General features: G+C 39.8%; 1 protein-coding gene across 14 annotated transcripts in view; it reads right to left on the minus strand.

The window, feature by feature from the left end:
- Nucleotides 1–306: 306 nt before the first annotated feature.
- Nucleotides 307–14,144, minus strand: part of gramd1bb (GRAM domain containing 1Bb) — a 97,726-nt gene continuing 83,888 nt past the window's right edge. For 12 of the 14 annotated variants that reach the window (XM_017308230.1, XM_008425941.2, XM_008425953.2 and 9 more), the window contains 12 exons: nucleotides 13,362–13,477; nucleotides 12,059–12,221; nucleotides 11,755–11,944; nucleotides 11,512–11,655; nucleotides 11,311–11,429; nucleotides 11,082–11,224; nucleotides 10,885–10,988; nucleotides 9,126–9,426; nucleotides 7,803–7,814; nucleotides 6,642–6,749; nucleotides 6,022–6,142; nucleotides 307–4,703 (listed from right to left, as the gene is read on the minus strand). In XM_017308230.1, coding sequence (XP_017163719.1) covers nucleotides 4,614–4,703; nucleotides 6,022–6,142; nucleotides 6,642–6,749; nucleotides 7,803–7,814; nucleotides 9,126–9,426; nucleotides 10,885–10,988; nucleotides 11,082–11,224; nucleotides 11,311–11,429; nucleotides 11,512–11,655; nucleotides 11,755–11,944; nucleotides 12,059–12,221; nucleotides 13,362–13,477 — 1,611 coding nt within the window. In that variant the 3' untranslated portion in view covers nucleotides 307–4,613. The remainder of the gene's footprint in view (nucleotides 4,704–6,021; nucleotides 6,143–6,641; nucleotides 6,750–7,802; nucleotides 7,815–9,125; nucleotides 9,427–10,884; nucleotides 10,989–11,081; nucleotides 11,225–11,310; nucleotides 11,430–11,511; nucleotides 11,656–11,754; nucleotides 11,945–12,058; nucleotides 12,222–13,361; nucleotides 13,478–14,144) is intronic. The other 2 variants (XM_017308229.1, XM_017308233.1) reach the window with 1 other exon arrangement.

Raw genomic sequence — 14,144 nt, forward strand, 5'->3', positions numbered from 1 at the left:
TCACCAGGCAAGGTTATAAAAAGCTTCAATTCCCAAAATAACAGTGCTTTCAGAACATACCATGAATTATCAATCAGTTTTCATACTAAAGTGCAGTGACAGATGAATATTTCATATTGATATGCCATGCAATCTGTCTTTTCTATTCTTCGTAGAATCTCCTCAGACGATGCACAGTGCACGTTTTGTACGTCTTATTGTGGAAATTTAGCTATTCTCTTGAATTTCCTGTAACCTAAAGAGCTCTAAATAGAAACCTCCCATCCACACAACAAAAACCAACAAACAAACAGCAACACAAGTTGATTGGATTTTTAAAAATCTTTATTCATACTTCCAGTTTCTACTTCACATGAACCAGAAAGCCACTTCTGTTGTTTTCGGTTTCTCTGAGGCAAAGTCATCAGCAAGTCAAGACCCACGCGCAGCGCAGGCCGGATTCTTTTGTCAGTGTGTTTGTGTGCACACTGCAGAAATACACAACATATACTTAAAGTATATTCATCTTGTGTATAAATCTCACTAAAAGTCTAGAGATGAAAACATCTTCTAGAATAATAATAAAAAAAATACAGTAGAATTGCTTTTAAAAAGAAATACAGCAGAACATGTTATCTCAAGACACACTTGTAGAAGAGTGTTTGCCAGGAGTTTTGATCAGTGGTCGTTTTCAGGAGGTTGCGCCTGATTCCAGTTGGGTTAACACAGTGCCGCAAGTTCAGCACGGCGGACTCGCCGTGCCGAACTGGGTGCAATCACTGAACCACGCAATCTCTTAGTTATCACTGATATAATAATAATGAAAAATAATAATAACAACAAAACAAAAAACCCACTTGGGCCACCTGTGTTACACAGCAGCAAGAGCAACCATACAATCATTCATTTAACACAGGTTAACTGTGCGAGTGCAAGCTAGAAAAGAGAGACTGAAAGCAAACAGGGATTGATTGTTGCTTATGCTTGTGCAAGTCAAATTTTGCATAACTGTAGCTGGAAATACATTCTGACAACTTGTTTTATCCAAATTGAGCTGTGAGAATAGGCATGGACCGGCTACAGGTATTAAGTTATACCAAGGTCAGAAAACCAGCTAAAAAAAAAACTTTTCGTTGAGTCATCCCTGCAGTTTAAAGTCAGGAAATGCCATAAAAATTGTTGGGGTGATCAGATTTTCTCCAGTTGCTTGGAGAAAACTCTGAACCCTCCACCACCTGTTGCTGTGCACTGCTGGTTAGGTGGCTGAAATAAAGGGTCCTTCACTTTCCCCTCAATCACAAGAAACACCAATTTGCTTGGAAATATTTCAAGTTGCAGACAGCCACGGAGTAAAGACTCAAAGGGCTCTACCCGTCGTTCCTTTTACAGGAACGTTTTAAAAGCTACAATCTGCGAGCTGCAAGTGCCGTTTCTGCAAAGCAACCAGTGCAGGCCCTACTGGAGCAGAGAGCCCCACTAACAAGCCTGTTAATATCAGATTGTTATCCTCATGTTGCTCTATTAAGAGCGCAGCAACAAAGAAAAAAAAATTTATTACTTACTTAAAAAATGCACCTAAATTTAGTAGGTGGATATTTTTTGCTTATCAAAATTCAAATAAATTATTACAACAGTATTAGTATAAACTATGTCATTTTAGCAGCAATAAGAATGATTGCTTCTTTTTTGCTATAAATCAACAAAATTCATATTATACAATTATTTTTCTTTTATGTAAATACCATAATACTGTAATACTGAGATACTGACATTACCAAACCACGAGGACAATAACCCGGCCCATGCCTATCTGACGATATTTAAAATTCTAAATGAAAAACACCTGCTTGTGTAAAATGAACACTTCAAATACCCCTTTAAAGACAAACCTTTAAAGCATCTCGGCCATATTTTTATTTGGAAAAAAATATGACATTCCTTCACCATCACTTACATGAAGCACAGCTTCTCTGTTAACCGTGGTAGTCAGGACTTTAAAAGTGAACCCTAAGGAACATCATTTCACATTCAAACTTCTAGATTTTCCTCTGATATCATAACTTTGTGACTTTTTAAAATTACATTAAGCATAGCAGAAATCCAGTTAACGAGCTTCTCTCCAAGTTTCACCATGCCCACCATTAAAACACAGAGCGGGGGCATCCAGAATTCACTTTTCCCGTATTTAGCCTGAAAACATAGAGACATCTGATATTTTTCATATTCGGGATGTGTTTAGGAAAGATCTCAGTTTCCAACAAAACACGTCAAATGAGTTTGAAAGTTGTAAATCACCAGTGTAGTATTTCCTCTACATTCATCTCTAAACGCAACCATTATATATATATATATTTTTTTTTATTCTCTACCTGAAAAGGCCTTAAAGTGCTTCACCGTTTAATGAGGAAATCTTTTCTTTCTTCATTTTTGGAAGTGCTGTACGGGGGGGTCTTTGCTAAAGAAACTCTCCAAAGATGCTCTACAGCGCATCTCCTTTCTTACATATAGATATTTATATATATATATATATATATGTATGTATATATATATAGTACATGACATACATGATGAACACTCCATTTAAAACAATGTGAGAAACTGTGATGGTGCAATTCTACTCTTTACTTTTGGTTCAGTTTAGTTGTGTAAAGTTTATTTTCATGCTTTTATTGCACCCAAAACAGACACTTGAAATAAGAAGAGGGAAATTACAATAATCTGGATTACAGGGATAGTTTGGCATTTTGAGACGTGTCATCATTAATGCATTCACTGTTTTTGATCAGTTAGAACTTAAATTTAAAGAGGATTTGAAGGATTCCGTTTTTATTTCCAAATTACTATCTAGTTATTTGCAATTCCAGACATAGAAGTGGTTCAAAACATTTAGTGCCTTTCTCAAAATGTCAAAAGATTCCTGTTCAGCAAAGAGAGGTCAAGCCACCGGAGTGGTGACGACAGAGCTGCTTACAGAGGGCAAAGGAAGGGTTTTCATCCAAAATATTACATATCCATTTAAATGAGGAAAATCATAACTTTCTTCACTCAATTGGGACCTTCTTCTAATAAATATCCTTTTAAAAAATGTGTTAACGTCTACAACCAATCACTTTTTGCAAAAGCAGGAGTTCGTTTTGTTTTCAGATTCTGGATACATCACTTTGGAACAAAACTCTTCTAGTGTAAACTGGACCCCGGTGGGACAATAATGCAAGGCAGCATCCAAAAACACGTCAGCATTCGAAATAAAATAAAGGCAGTCTGGCTGCAGGGAGCCAGAAGAGGAGAAAAAGTAAGAAACATACGAGTGTGGAATGGTAAAAATGTCACACTTTCCAGCACACACGTGTAAGCACACACAAGGACCAACACGCACTCTTTCTCACACACGCACACACACACACACACACACACACATAGGAGCGCGAATATAATCGCGCAAATGCAGAATCATACTTGCACACTGGACATGTCACAGACATATCTGGCATGCATTTCGTAGAAGAAAACACTTTTCAATAGAAACTCTAACTTGTCTCGAGCTCTGAGAATTTCTCTATGTACATAAATTAACAATAAATATAGGTCATGTATTTATATATATTTATATTGAAATATATATTAAATAGTGAAATATTCCTATATATTTCAAATATATTCATAGAATGTTTTCCAATTTGAAACATCTGTAAAGAGATTTCATCACAGTTTAGTAATAAAACACGTAAGAATGCAGTTCTCCCTACTGGCCCGACTGCAGAGTCCCCCAATTTAAATGTTACATTGTGTTGAAGATCTGATCAAGTCCTGACAGACTAATACATTCCACTTCATCAGGACGAGGAGACGTAATTGTAAGTAGTGGTTAGTAACGATCTGATTGGTGTTGTATGCTGATAAGACCAACTGGGTTCTCGGCAATATATGCTTACAAATGTTACAGATTTGTAACATTTTGACAGGCCGGTCTGACAGGGAGCCAGCCCCGACAGGAACCATGTAGGCCAGGTTCAAACAAGGCGAGGGGTCAGTAAAGCTGACCTCCTGGCTACGATACCAGTTGTTTTGTTTGAACCTCTGCTCGGGATCACCGAGAGGTTTGTTAAAGGGACGCTACAGCATGGACGTTGAGGGAACGATTTTGTTTTTTGGAACAGTCAAGAGATGCTTAAGACTCAAAAAGACACCCATGTCCTTTGACTGGGTCTCTCCTTTTCTGGTCTTTTTCTTCCTGACGTACATCAACTGAAACTGGACCATATTGACACTGAGGACTGTTGTCTACATGCATGCAGTAGTTCCTTCTGTATCTCGGAGACTCTCCTGTTGACATGGCTTACAGTAGGATGCACTTGAAATTAAAAAAAGAGCTGAATGGAAACATTTCCCCACTGGTGTAAAGAACGAAAATGGTCTCACGTCTTCCCGCGATGCCTCAGAGATGTTGGGAACACCTCCAGTGCTCCCCTCTCTGGGTGCTCCAGAAACTACTACTGTCCTTTCCTCTGTGTCTTTGGACCCGCTCACCGTTGGTCCCGCCTCCCTCTCTGCCCTGCTGCTGCCTCCATACCTCTTGACAAACAAAACAGGTCCTTATATTGCACTGCATGCCCTTATGGCCTTGTGGTGGTGTGTCAGTGGTAGCGGATTTTCTTCTCCTCGGTCTCAGAGCTGTAGTCCCTCAAGCCAATGCCTCGCTGGAGGTTCAACAATGAGTCTTTCATCTGAAGATGAAAACACCAGTGTGTTAAAGACAGGGAAAATATTATGAAATACAAACATCTTTTAAAATGCAATGGTCAAACCGCATTTGAACGTGTCTGATATATGGATGGTATTGGCAGAATTACTGTCTTTTGGGGTCTCAAAGCAGACAGATTACAATGCCTTTCAACAGTTTTCATGTGTTTTGCGTTGTGTTAAGTTACAACCATACGCTTCTAAAATCGACTGAAAAAAGCAGCTCAGAGTTTTTGATGTATTCCATGGGAACTTTCTTTGAGTAATAAAGTATTGGATTATTGTGAAGTGGAAGCAAGACAAACTTGATTCCCAAACTTCTTTTCAAAAATAATCTGAGAAACGTAGACACAGGGGATGTTTGCATTCAGAACCAATCATTCCTATCATTGAATCTTAATGGTTTCTCCAAAGCATCATACTGCCACCACATGCTAACACTGTGAGGATTTTGTATTCAGGCTGATGTATAGTGTTAGTTTTCCTCCACATATAGTATTTCGAATATTAGCCAAAGAGTTTTGTCATGTGACAAAATTTAACTCTTAATTTATGGGGGTGGGCCCCATATGGTTTGTGGTAAACTATTGACCTGTCAACAGGCTCTCTCACCCGAGCTGTGCATTTCTGCAGCTCATCCAGAGCTGCCATGGACCTTTTGGTTGCTTTGCTCATTTATTCAAAATATTGTGGTTGTAACAAGAAAAAATCTGAGAAAGCTCCAGGGGTGTAAATAATTTGTAACACACTGTAATTCAGATATAGCCTCAACTGATTTGTCAAAATACTTGGAAATGTGAAATGGCAAATTTTAATGAGCTGCAGAGAAATATTTTCAGCTTCATGCATCTAAGATTTTTTTTTTTTTACATAAAAATATGCAGATTAATGTTGTCACTAAATAAACCTTAAGTTGTGCTTAAAATAGTTATTTTCAATGCTAATTTTATGCAGTGTTTATAATTTCTTCTGTCCAGTGTTATTTGTTTAATGTGTGTCCAATAATTTGCAGCAACTGGTCATCAATCCTTGTTGAACTTCATGTTTCACATCATGGATAATCTGAGCTGCAGCATTTAGAAAGTAAAGAATTTTCAACTTTAAGGTGCAGCAGTGAAGTAATAACAGGCCTCCTGTCTCATATTCCTCCACCAAACTCAAGTCCATAGAGACTTCATGTCTAGTGAAGGGGCCGTTTAACCCTTCAGCTCCAGTTGTGTCAAATTACAGCAGCGCCGTGCCGTGCGTTGGACGTTTCTCATGGTTTGAAGCCCGTGAAACCCCCTCTTTGTGTTGCAGTACCTGGTCCAGCAGAACTACTGACGACTTTATGATTTCTCTCCACTTCTGCAGCTCGGCGTCGTGGTAACGCTGCTGCGCCTCCAGAAGTTGAGCCCACTCCATCTGGGTCTGAGGCAGCTTACTGGGAAACACACACACACACACACACACAAACACACACACGCACACACACACGCACACGCGCGCACACACACACACACACACACACACACACGCGCACACACACACACGCACGCACACACGCACACATTTAGGGTGAAGCCGCTGAAGCATGATTTCCATTTGGAGTGACTGCCAATAAACAGTTTGGTAAATTGTTTCAGTAAGCCCAAAGCTATTCAGGGGTAATTTTAGAAACAGTGTTTTCCTGTCACATGAGCGGCCATATGGATATAGTTTAGTCTGTATGTCTGAGAGGGAGTGTATGTATGCGCGTGAGCTTGCGTGTGTGTGTGTGGCAGCCTTTGGTGAAAATAACAACAGCAGAACTCTGCTCAGCCTCTTTGCGGATTGGGTTTTGTGTCTCTCCATGAAGACCATTAATCACTTCGCACTGCTTTCACAAAAGACTCCTGCGTAGATAATAAGCATGAGGGGAGTATGGATCCACGCCGACGTACCTCTCCTGAAGCCGCAGGCTTTGCCATGTTGTTAAGGACTGGGCTGAGTACTCGAGCATCCAAAGCTTATAGAAGAGCATCATGTTGAGGAAGACCAGCAGGACCAAGCTAATGAGGACAAGAAGAAAGGAGGAGCGCAGTTAAAACTCTGCTTTTCGTTGGAGCATGTCACGACCAAGCTGAATCATTGATCTGAGCCGTGTGAGTTACTGAGAAATTAAAGCTCTGTGCAAAAGCCTCAAATCATTTCTTGTTTCTCTATATTTTTTTTCCAAAGAGAGAAGATGGGGGACTGTTGATCCAAGCAATTTAGGTTCGGCAGAAGATCTGCCTCCTTTATCTATCAAATTGATGTGTAACATTAATAATGCGTGAAAGTAATCAGTATCATCAGGGAAGAATTTAGTCACATTAAGGAGTCAGGAGATATTAATCAATATTAAAGTTTATTTCATAGTTAAAATTCATTACACTTACAGTATTTAGGGGTTAAATTTATTATAATTTACATTAAGGTATATTTTCTAATTATTTATTTAATAAAAATAATAGGGATTCAGTGAGGCATAGTAGTGAGATCCTCACCTTTCTGCCCTTCTTACCTTGAATAAAGACCAATAGTGCCACAAAATAAAAAAAAGCAAGAAACATAAAATAAAACAAACATTCTATCACTAATTCTAAAATAATACATTTTAGAATTAGTGCTTAAACTCATGGGCCTTAATTTTTTTGAGTGAAGTACACAACTTTATGCACGCACGCACGCACGCACGCACGCACGCACGCACGCACGCACGCACGCACGCTTCATGCCTCATGATGAACTGTAAGGTTCCAACAAGGAATCGGGCCTTGAAGACACTCAACTTATATAATATAATACACACATATTTGTCTGAATTTGTGAATTCACACTGTAGGATCTTTATTTTAAGAGGTGCTTTGACACATATTTACAGACATTCAGACAAGACTTAATAATAAAAGGCACTGTTAAAACTAATCTAAAAGGTTCGTCAGGGATATTTACCCAGATCTCTTGGAAGAGATCTGGGTGTTTGTGGTCACTATTATTGGAAGCAGAAATATAAAGAAGCAAGAGCTGTTATTTTTTGCACAGTATTGCATGTGGCCCTGGCTAACAACAAAACATTATACCTGACACAGATCCTACAGATGGCAGTGGGAGGAAAGGAGAGAGAAGTTACACAAAGTAAAACAGTGATAACAGACATTGTGTGCAACACCTCTACATAAGCATTTGTTTGAATATGCAAAGTGTGCAACGTTTTTAGGCAAGTGAGTATTTTGACCATATAATCATTTTTAGGTATATATATATATTTTTTACTTCAAGCTGGATGAACTGCAATGCTTATTGTATTAAAGCATAACAGTGGATGTGTTATCTGTGCAATGAAGAAGGGTCGGGCCTAAGGAGATCAACAACCTATTAAGATGAGCATAATTATTAGGCAGCTTCTTTTATTTAAACAAAATGGGTCTCAAAAATGAGATTTTGAAAAGTCAAAAAATACCCAAAGTCTCTCAGAGGAATACAGCTCTCTTGAAATTGCTGGAATGTCAAGTGGTGATCACAGAACCATCACATTTTTTTATGTTTTTGGAAATGGAAAGAAACATAAAAAAAGATGTAAATTTACAGCCAAGAATTTGAGAAGAATCGAATGTGACGCATCCAGGATACCATCATCTTACAGTTCTGTCATGTCCCAGAACTGCAACCTATCTGGAGTCCCTAGAAGTACAAGACGTTCAGAACTCAGAGCCATGGCCAAAGTACGTAAGTCTGGAACCCAACCACCACTGAACAAGACGTAAAAGCTGAGATCTCTATAATATAACAAGTTCCTCTTCCTCATCTGACCTGAACCCGTTTAAGAACTTGTAGGCATTTGCTAAATGGCACATTTACATAGAAGCAGTAAACCTCTGGGAGGCCAAGGTTTCTGCTGCAGAAAAAGATGATCGTCAACAGCTCATGAAACTGACATACTCCGTGAATGGAAAGGTTATCGCTGTTATTGAACAGCAGAAAAATCAGAGCCTGTGTTGACCACTGATTTTTTTTTTCTTTTAAGATGTCATAAATGTTTACTGGAAATTTTTAAGTTGTTTGTTTATAGTTGTCACTTAAAAAGATGAGAATTAAAAAAGAGAGATGGGGGAAAAAAAGTGTGAGTTAAAATGTGAGTTTTGTATTTAGCAATAGTGGTAATAATTTTGGGCAATAGTTGCACAATAATTGTGCATATGTAGATATTTTCTTAAGAAAGCCAAAACCCAACTTTTACTTTCTTAAACTTTGGGTTCATGCTTTAGATTTCTTAACATTTTAATTAACTAAGAGCACTGCAGATCTTTTTTTAAGACTTACCTAATAATGGTGCACAAAGTGCTATGTGTGTGTGTGTGAGTGTGGGGGGGGGGTGCGTGTGTGTGTGTGTGTTTGGAGCATACACAAAGCTGATGATGAGCAGCAGTTTGGAGACGCTGTACAGAGCCAGGCCTCCTGGCAGGTGATGATGTTCTGGACTTTGGTGCCTCGTCTGCGTGGAGCCCACCACATGTTTGATCCTCTGAATCACTTCCTCGTCTGTCGGCGTGGTAACAGGACTGAGGGCCTCATCCAGGTGTTGGCTTCGCATGTGGGGGAGAGGCCTCTTCTTCCGCCTCACCGTAGCGTTCTTCACCACCTTGGCCTTCGGAGACAGCTGGTGGGTCTCCATCAGGAGCTCCTCCAGCTTGGACAGCTCCACCTCTGAGGGGAGGTAGAAAACCTCCGTCATTGTCAGGATGGGACGCGATGTGACGTGAGGTGCATGGGTTCTCTGTGGTTTTATTCTCTCTTTTTGCTGTCAAACTTAGCAGCAACACAGAAACATCTGTGTCCGTTTTCAGGGAAGAACTTCATGCGACTGTAACTTAGTGGTGTCTGCAACTCCTGCCTTACTCTGGTGAGCAGCCCTGCGCTCTAATTAAGCAAACCAGCAGTTAACTGCAAGTGGTGTTTAAACATGCGGCTTATTTGTCAGAAGTGAATTAATGTACTAAGCTTGTGCCTCTGTCTGCAGCATAGGTGGATATTTGTCTTGCTGCCTGTCTGTAATCGTTTACTCAAGCTTATTTGCATTTGAGAGCAAATAGTATTTGAACATCAAATCTGGATTTATTTATCCGTGTAGGTTGGTTTTGCAGAAAGGGCTTGTCATTATTTCAACATCAAGCAAGGCTGTATTTCCTCCAACATTAGAGCAAAGCTAATTTTAGTTCTGTAATGCTGATTTTTTTCTTAGATTTTTCTAAGTTGATACTGTTTCTTTTTGGTTTTTCTTGACTGTTTTCCTTATATTCACCCAAAGAGGAACAAACGTTAACCCAGTTTCAAGTTGCTCTCTGTTTGACTCAGCTTGAATGTTATGTTCATAAAAAGTTCCATGCCTCTAGAGCCTTTTATTTTTCAACCACTACCTTCAATGCATTTTGGAGGGATTTTATGTAATACATCGGCATAAAGTAGAGCATGACTGTGAACTGTAGCGAAAATAATAAACTTTTTTTTTGTAATTTAGTTCCTTTAAAGCAATCCCCTCACAATAAAACTCCCTTAAGCTATAACCTCAATACTAGTTTAAATCCACAACAAATATGTGTCAAAAGGTGCTTTTGTCACAAGAGAGCAAAGTTAAACTTTATGACCTACATGCACAACTTCCCTAATAACTAACCCAGCATATCACCCTAAACACACCATGGTGAAACATGTGATGGCAACATGATGGTGTGTGGGTGTATTTCTTCAGAGTGGTAGAGGCAAGATTAGTTTTGGGAGGATAGATGAAGCAAATTACAAGCAATATTAGAAGAAAACCAGGCTGCAAAACACTTGAGACAGAGGCGGAGGTTCAACTTTTAGCAGGACAATGAAACTAAACGTAGCCAGACCTGGAGAGGATTCATAAAAAAAAAAAGATGTGTTAAAATGATCCTGTCAAAGTCCCCAAGCTACCATAAATCCAAAAATCTGCAGCAAGACTTAAAAATTGATTTTCAAAGAGGACTTGTTCTTTAATGAGACTGTTTAGCCATTTTTTGTTGTGACATAATCAAATCAACAAATCAACTATTTAAAGAAGGTTTTTCCTTTCACATCCACCCCATTTCATAGGGTATCAATCAATGTTTTGTGAAGGAATGACTACAAAACAAAAAGCTTTACCTAGTTGGCGAAAGTTCTCTTCGAGTCCACTCCAGAAGTTTTTCTCAATGAATCCTTTTACCAGCCCCCACGGCTGCTTTCTGTACCGCAGCTCTGTTGAAACACTAAGAGACAGAAACACATTTTTCTGGTTATAAGCTAGAAATGTAGAAGCAGGGCAGGAATAAAAGTCTCCAAAATAAACTGAAAGTGCCCACCGTAACCGACACTTGTTCTTGGCCACCCGTGTGAGCATGTAGCGGTTGAGCGTGTAGAAGTAATCGTGGTAGGGCACGTCGTGCGTGATCACCTCGGCGTCGATGATGTAGCACTCACTTTCCTGACTGGCTTTGTACAGAGTCTGACAAAACCAGAAATGTGTGGGTTGAATTTCCTTCATGGGGAAAAAAAACCTGAGAGTTTCAAGACAAAAAGTCTCTGCATCACCTGCGTTTCTGTGACGGTGGCAGTTTTTGGTGCCAAAGGGTTAGACAGAGAGATGGTGTACATTATCACTCTGGTCTGGTTTCCTGCCTCCTCCTTCTTCCACGGGTGGTACACAATATCTGGATCCAAAAACGACAGTTTTCAGTTTTTTCCCCTCCCTAAAATAGGTCCATCAGACAAGTTAAAGACAGGATTACTGACCTGAGAAGCGCCTCTGCTCCATGAAGTCACTCATAAACTGAGACTCTGTGAAGAGGATGTCGTAGAGCTTGTCCACACTGAACTTGTACACCTCGTTGATATGTTGCCTGCCATTCAAGTCTTCATGGAAGGCCTGCACCTCACCTACATAGCAAAGGAACGCAAAAACAAAGACTTTTACACTTTTGTGTTGTGTCATGTTCTTTTTGCTGAAGGGAAAACCAGGTTCAGTTCACTACCTACCCTCGTCGTGAGTTTCTGAAGAGTCACTGAGCTCAGTGGGGATGTCCTCGTTGTCGTTAAAGTCCAGCGAAGGTGAGGGGACGGGACCACCAGGCCCGCTGGTGTCGTTCTTGTCCTCCACCACTAGGGGCACCGTCAGCAGCTCAGCGTGTGGTAGGCAGTCTGCAAATTCTTCTGCGGGAATTTCAAACTAAAAGGAGAAAAATGGTCTCGTAGCTTAAAAGATGTTTCACCCCATCAAAAAGTTCTCTGACAGACTTAAAATAATGCTTTTGCTGGTGGTAAAACCCCATCAGGGACTTACAGTGATGGTTGTGTCATGGTTTCCAGGACTTGGGAGGGAGTTATTTGGGATAACTTTCTTGTGTAGTGAAGGAGGACTCCCCTCAGGCTTGGCGTCTGCACTGTTCTTTGTCAAGTTGTCATTGTTTATCTCGTTCTCTTCATTGGGAATCTCCTCACTGAACCTGGGGGCAACAGAGAGCTGTGATTTACTCCACTCACTTCCTTATCTTTGAAACATCAGCTTCTTTTAAAATCCACAACATGTCCAAAGCTGCACACAGCCCTCTTGTTTTGTAGAATCTAATCGAGGAGACTGAACCGACTTATGAGGAGTTTTGAAAGCTGTGCTTTTCAGTTCCAATTAGAAGTTATAAACAATTCATTTTCAGCCCACACATCAGAAATGACCCAGAACTCATGATTCATTTACTTCAGTTAAAAGTATCTGACTCTTCTTTTGTCCCCCACACAACCCGGTGTGTGCCACTGTTTATTTAAAATGGGGTGGGATTGATATGATAAGACCATGAAGACGAGGACAAAGAAAGCATGGAGAGCTGGACCAGGCCCTATGTTTCAGTGATTTTGTGGACAAATGCAGCTGAAAGGCTATACAGCACTCTGTTGTGTTATAAAAGTCTTCTCTATCTGTTCAGAGGAATCCAAACCCTTTGATTCATCTCCAAATAAAATACAAGAACCAAAATGTAAACCATAAATAAAACGGATTATGAAGTCTTTAAACAAAATTGTCCTTCAAAAAGTAAAAGTAAGAATATTTCAGTCCAGGTTTAACTTGTCCAAATCTGGTTTTGTCTCATTCTAAAGTGATCAAAACACAACAACAACAACAACAACAACAACAACAACAACACAGTTTTACTCCAGTTGTTTCTAAACAAATCAGTGTTCAGAATTGTCCAACTCTTAGTATTTCAGTTGTTTCTTTAGCATTGTTAGTAGCTAATGGTTACCCAGTCAGTGTTTTCACAGGGCTCACAAATAATTCATATCTTGTCTGACACTCTGTGATCCCTTTTTGCAACCAGACAACCAACAAAGGGCAACATAAAAAACCTGAAAGTAGTTTTGCAAATGAATGTTATTAACCAAAAAAATAATTTCTCCTTAGTTAAAAAAAGAGATATAGAAACAACAGAGTATCAACCTTAAAACACTCTCCTCCATTTCCAGGATCCTATAATAAGGGAGATGTCACACCAATTATTGCTCAATATTTTCTTGCTTTTGGGGAGTGACGACGCAAGATGGAAATATTTAGAATGGTGGCAGCAGTTTTCTGTGTAGTGTTGTAGACGTACCCCATGGTGTTGAAGTCGTCATCAGGAGGGACATAATCCTCGTCGTCACTGGTTAGGCCTAGCTCGTTGCCATAGCATTGATGGACAAAGTGCCAAAGTTCTTTCGGGCAAAGAGGCTGCAAAAGATGCAAAAATCCCAATGAGGGATGTGGGGAGGTCCGTTCACAGTAACACATGTGAGAAACAGCAGTGCAAAAAGTGTATGGTACAAATGTTATGAATAAATAATGTAACTTATGTAAAAGTTCAAACATGTTTGAGACATTGGAGCCCTTGGCAAATAATGTGAAATTGCTACCTTCAGAGGATAATCAGTCATTTGTCTCATTTCACAGTAAAAAGAAAAAAACCCTGAAAACAAACAAAATATTAAGTATGTGATTTCAGTGCTAAACACACTGGCTTTGTAAAACATACCAAAAAGAAAAATCCTTTTCAGATCAAGTTGATGAAGCATTTATGTAACCGCCGCATAATATGTGCGCCTAAAACAATACCTGTGTTAGGCTGACTGACAGGAAGCATGGCCCCAACAAGAAAGCTGTCAGCTGAAACAATGGAAAGCATGATAAAAATCCTGCAAGAAGGTAAACTGACACGAAGAGTGGCAAAAGAGCGGCGTCTGGAAAACTGGAGCAAGTGCATATGAATTATGCACTTTGCACAGGAAAAGTATCCAGCATATATATATATGCGACAGACTGGCGACCAGTCCAGGGTGTACCCCGCCCCCGCCTCTCGCCCGGAACGTTAGCTGGAGATGGGCACCAGCAACCCTCCCGA

This window comes from Poecilia reticulata, linkage group LG13 (genome assembly GCF_000633615.1).
Source record: "Poecilia reticulata strain Guanapo linkage group LG13, Guppy_female_1.0+MT, whole genome shotgun sequence".
Lineage (NCBI taxonomy): Eukaryota > Metazoa > Chordata > Actinopteri > Cyprinodontiformes > Poeciliidae > Poecilia > Poecilia reticulata.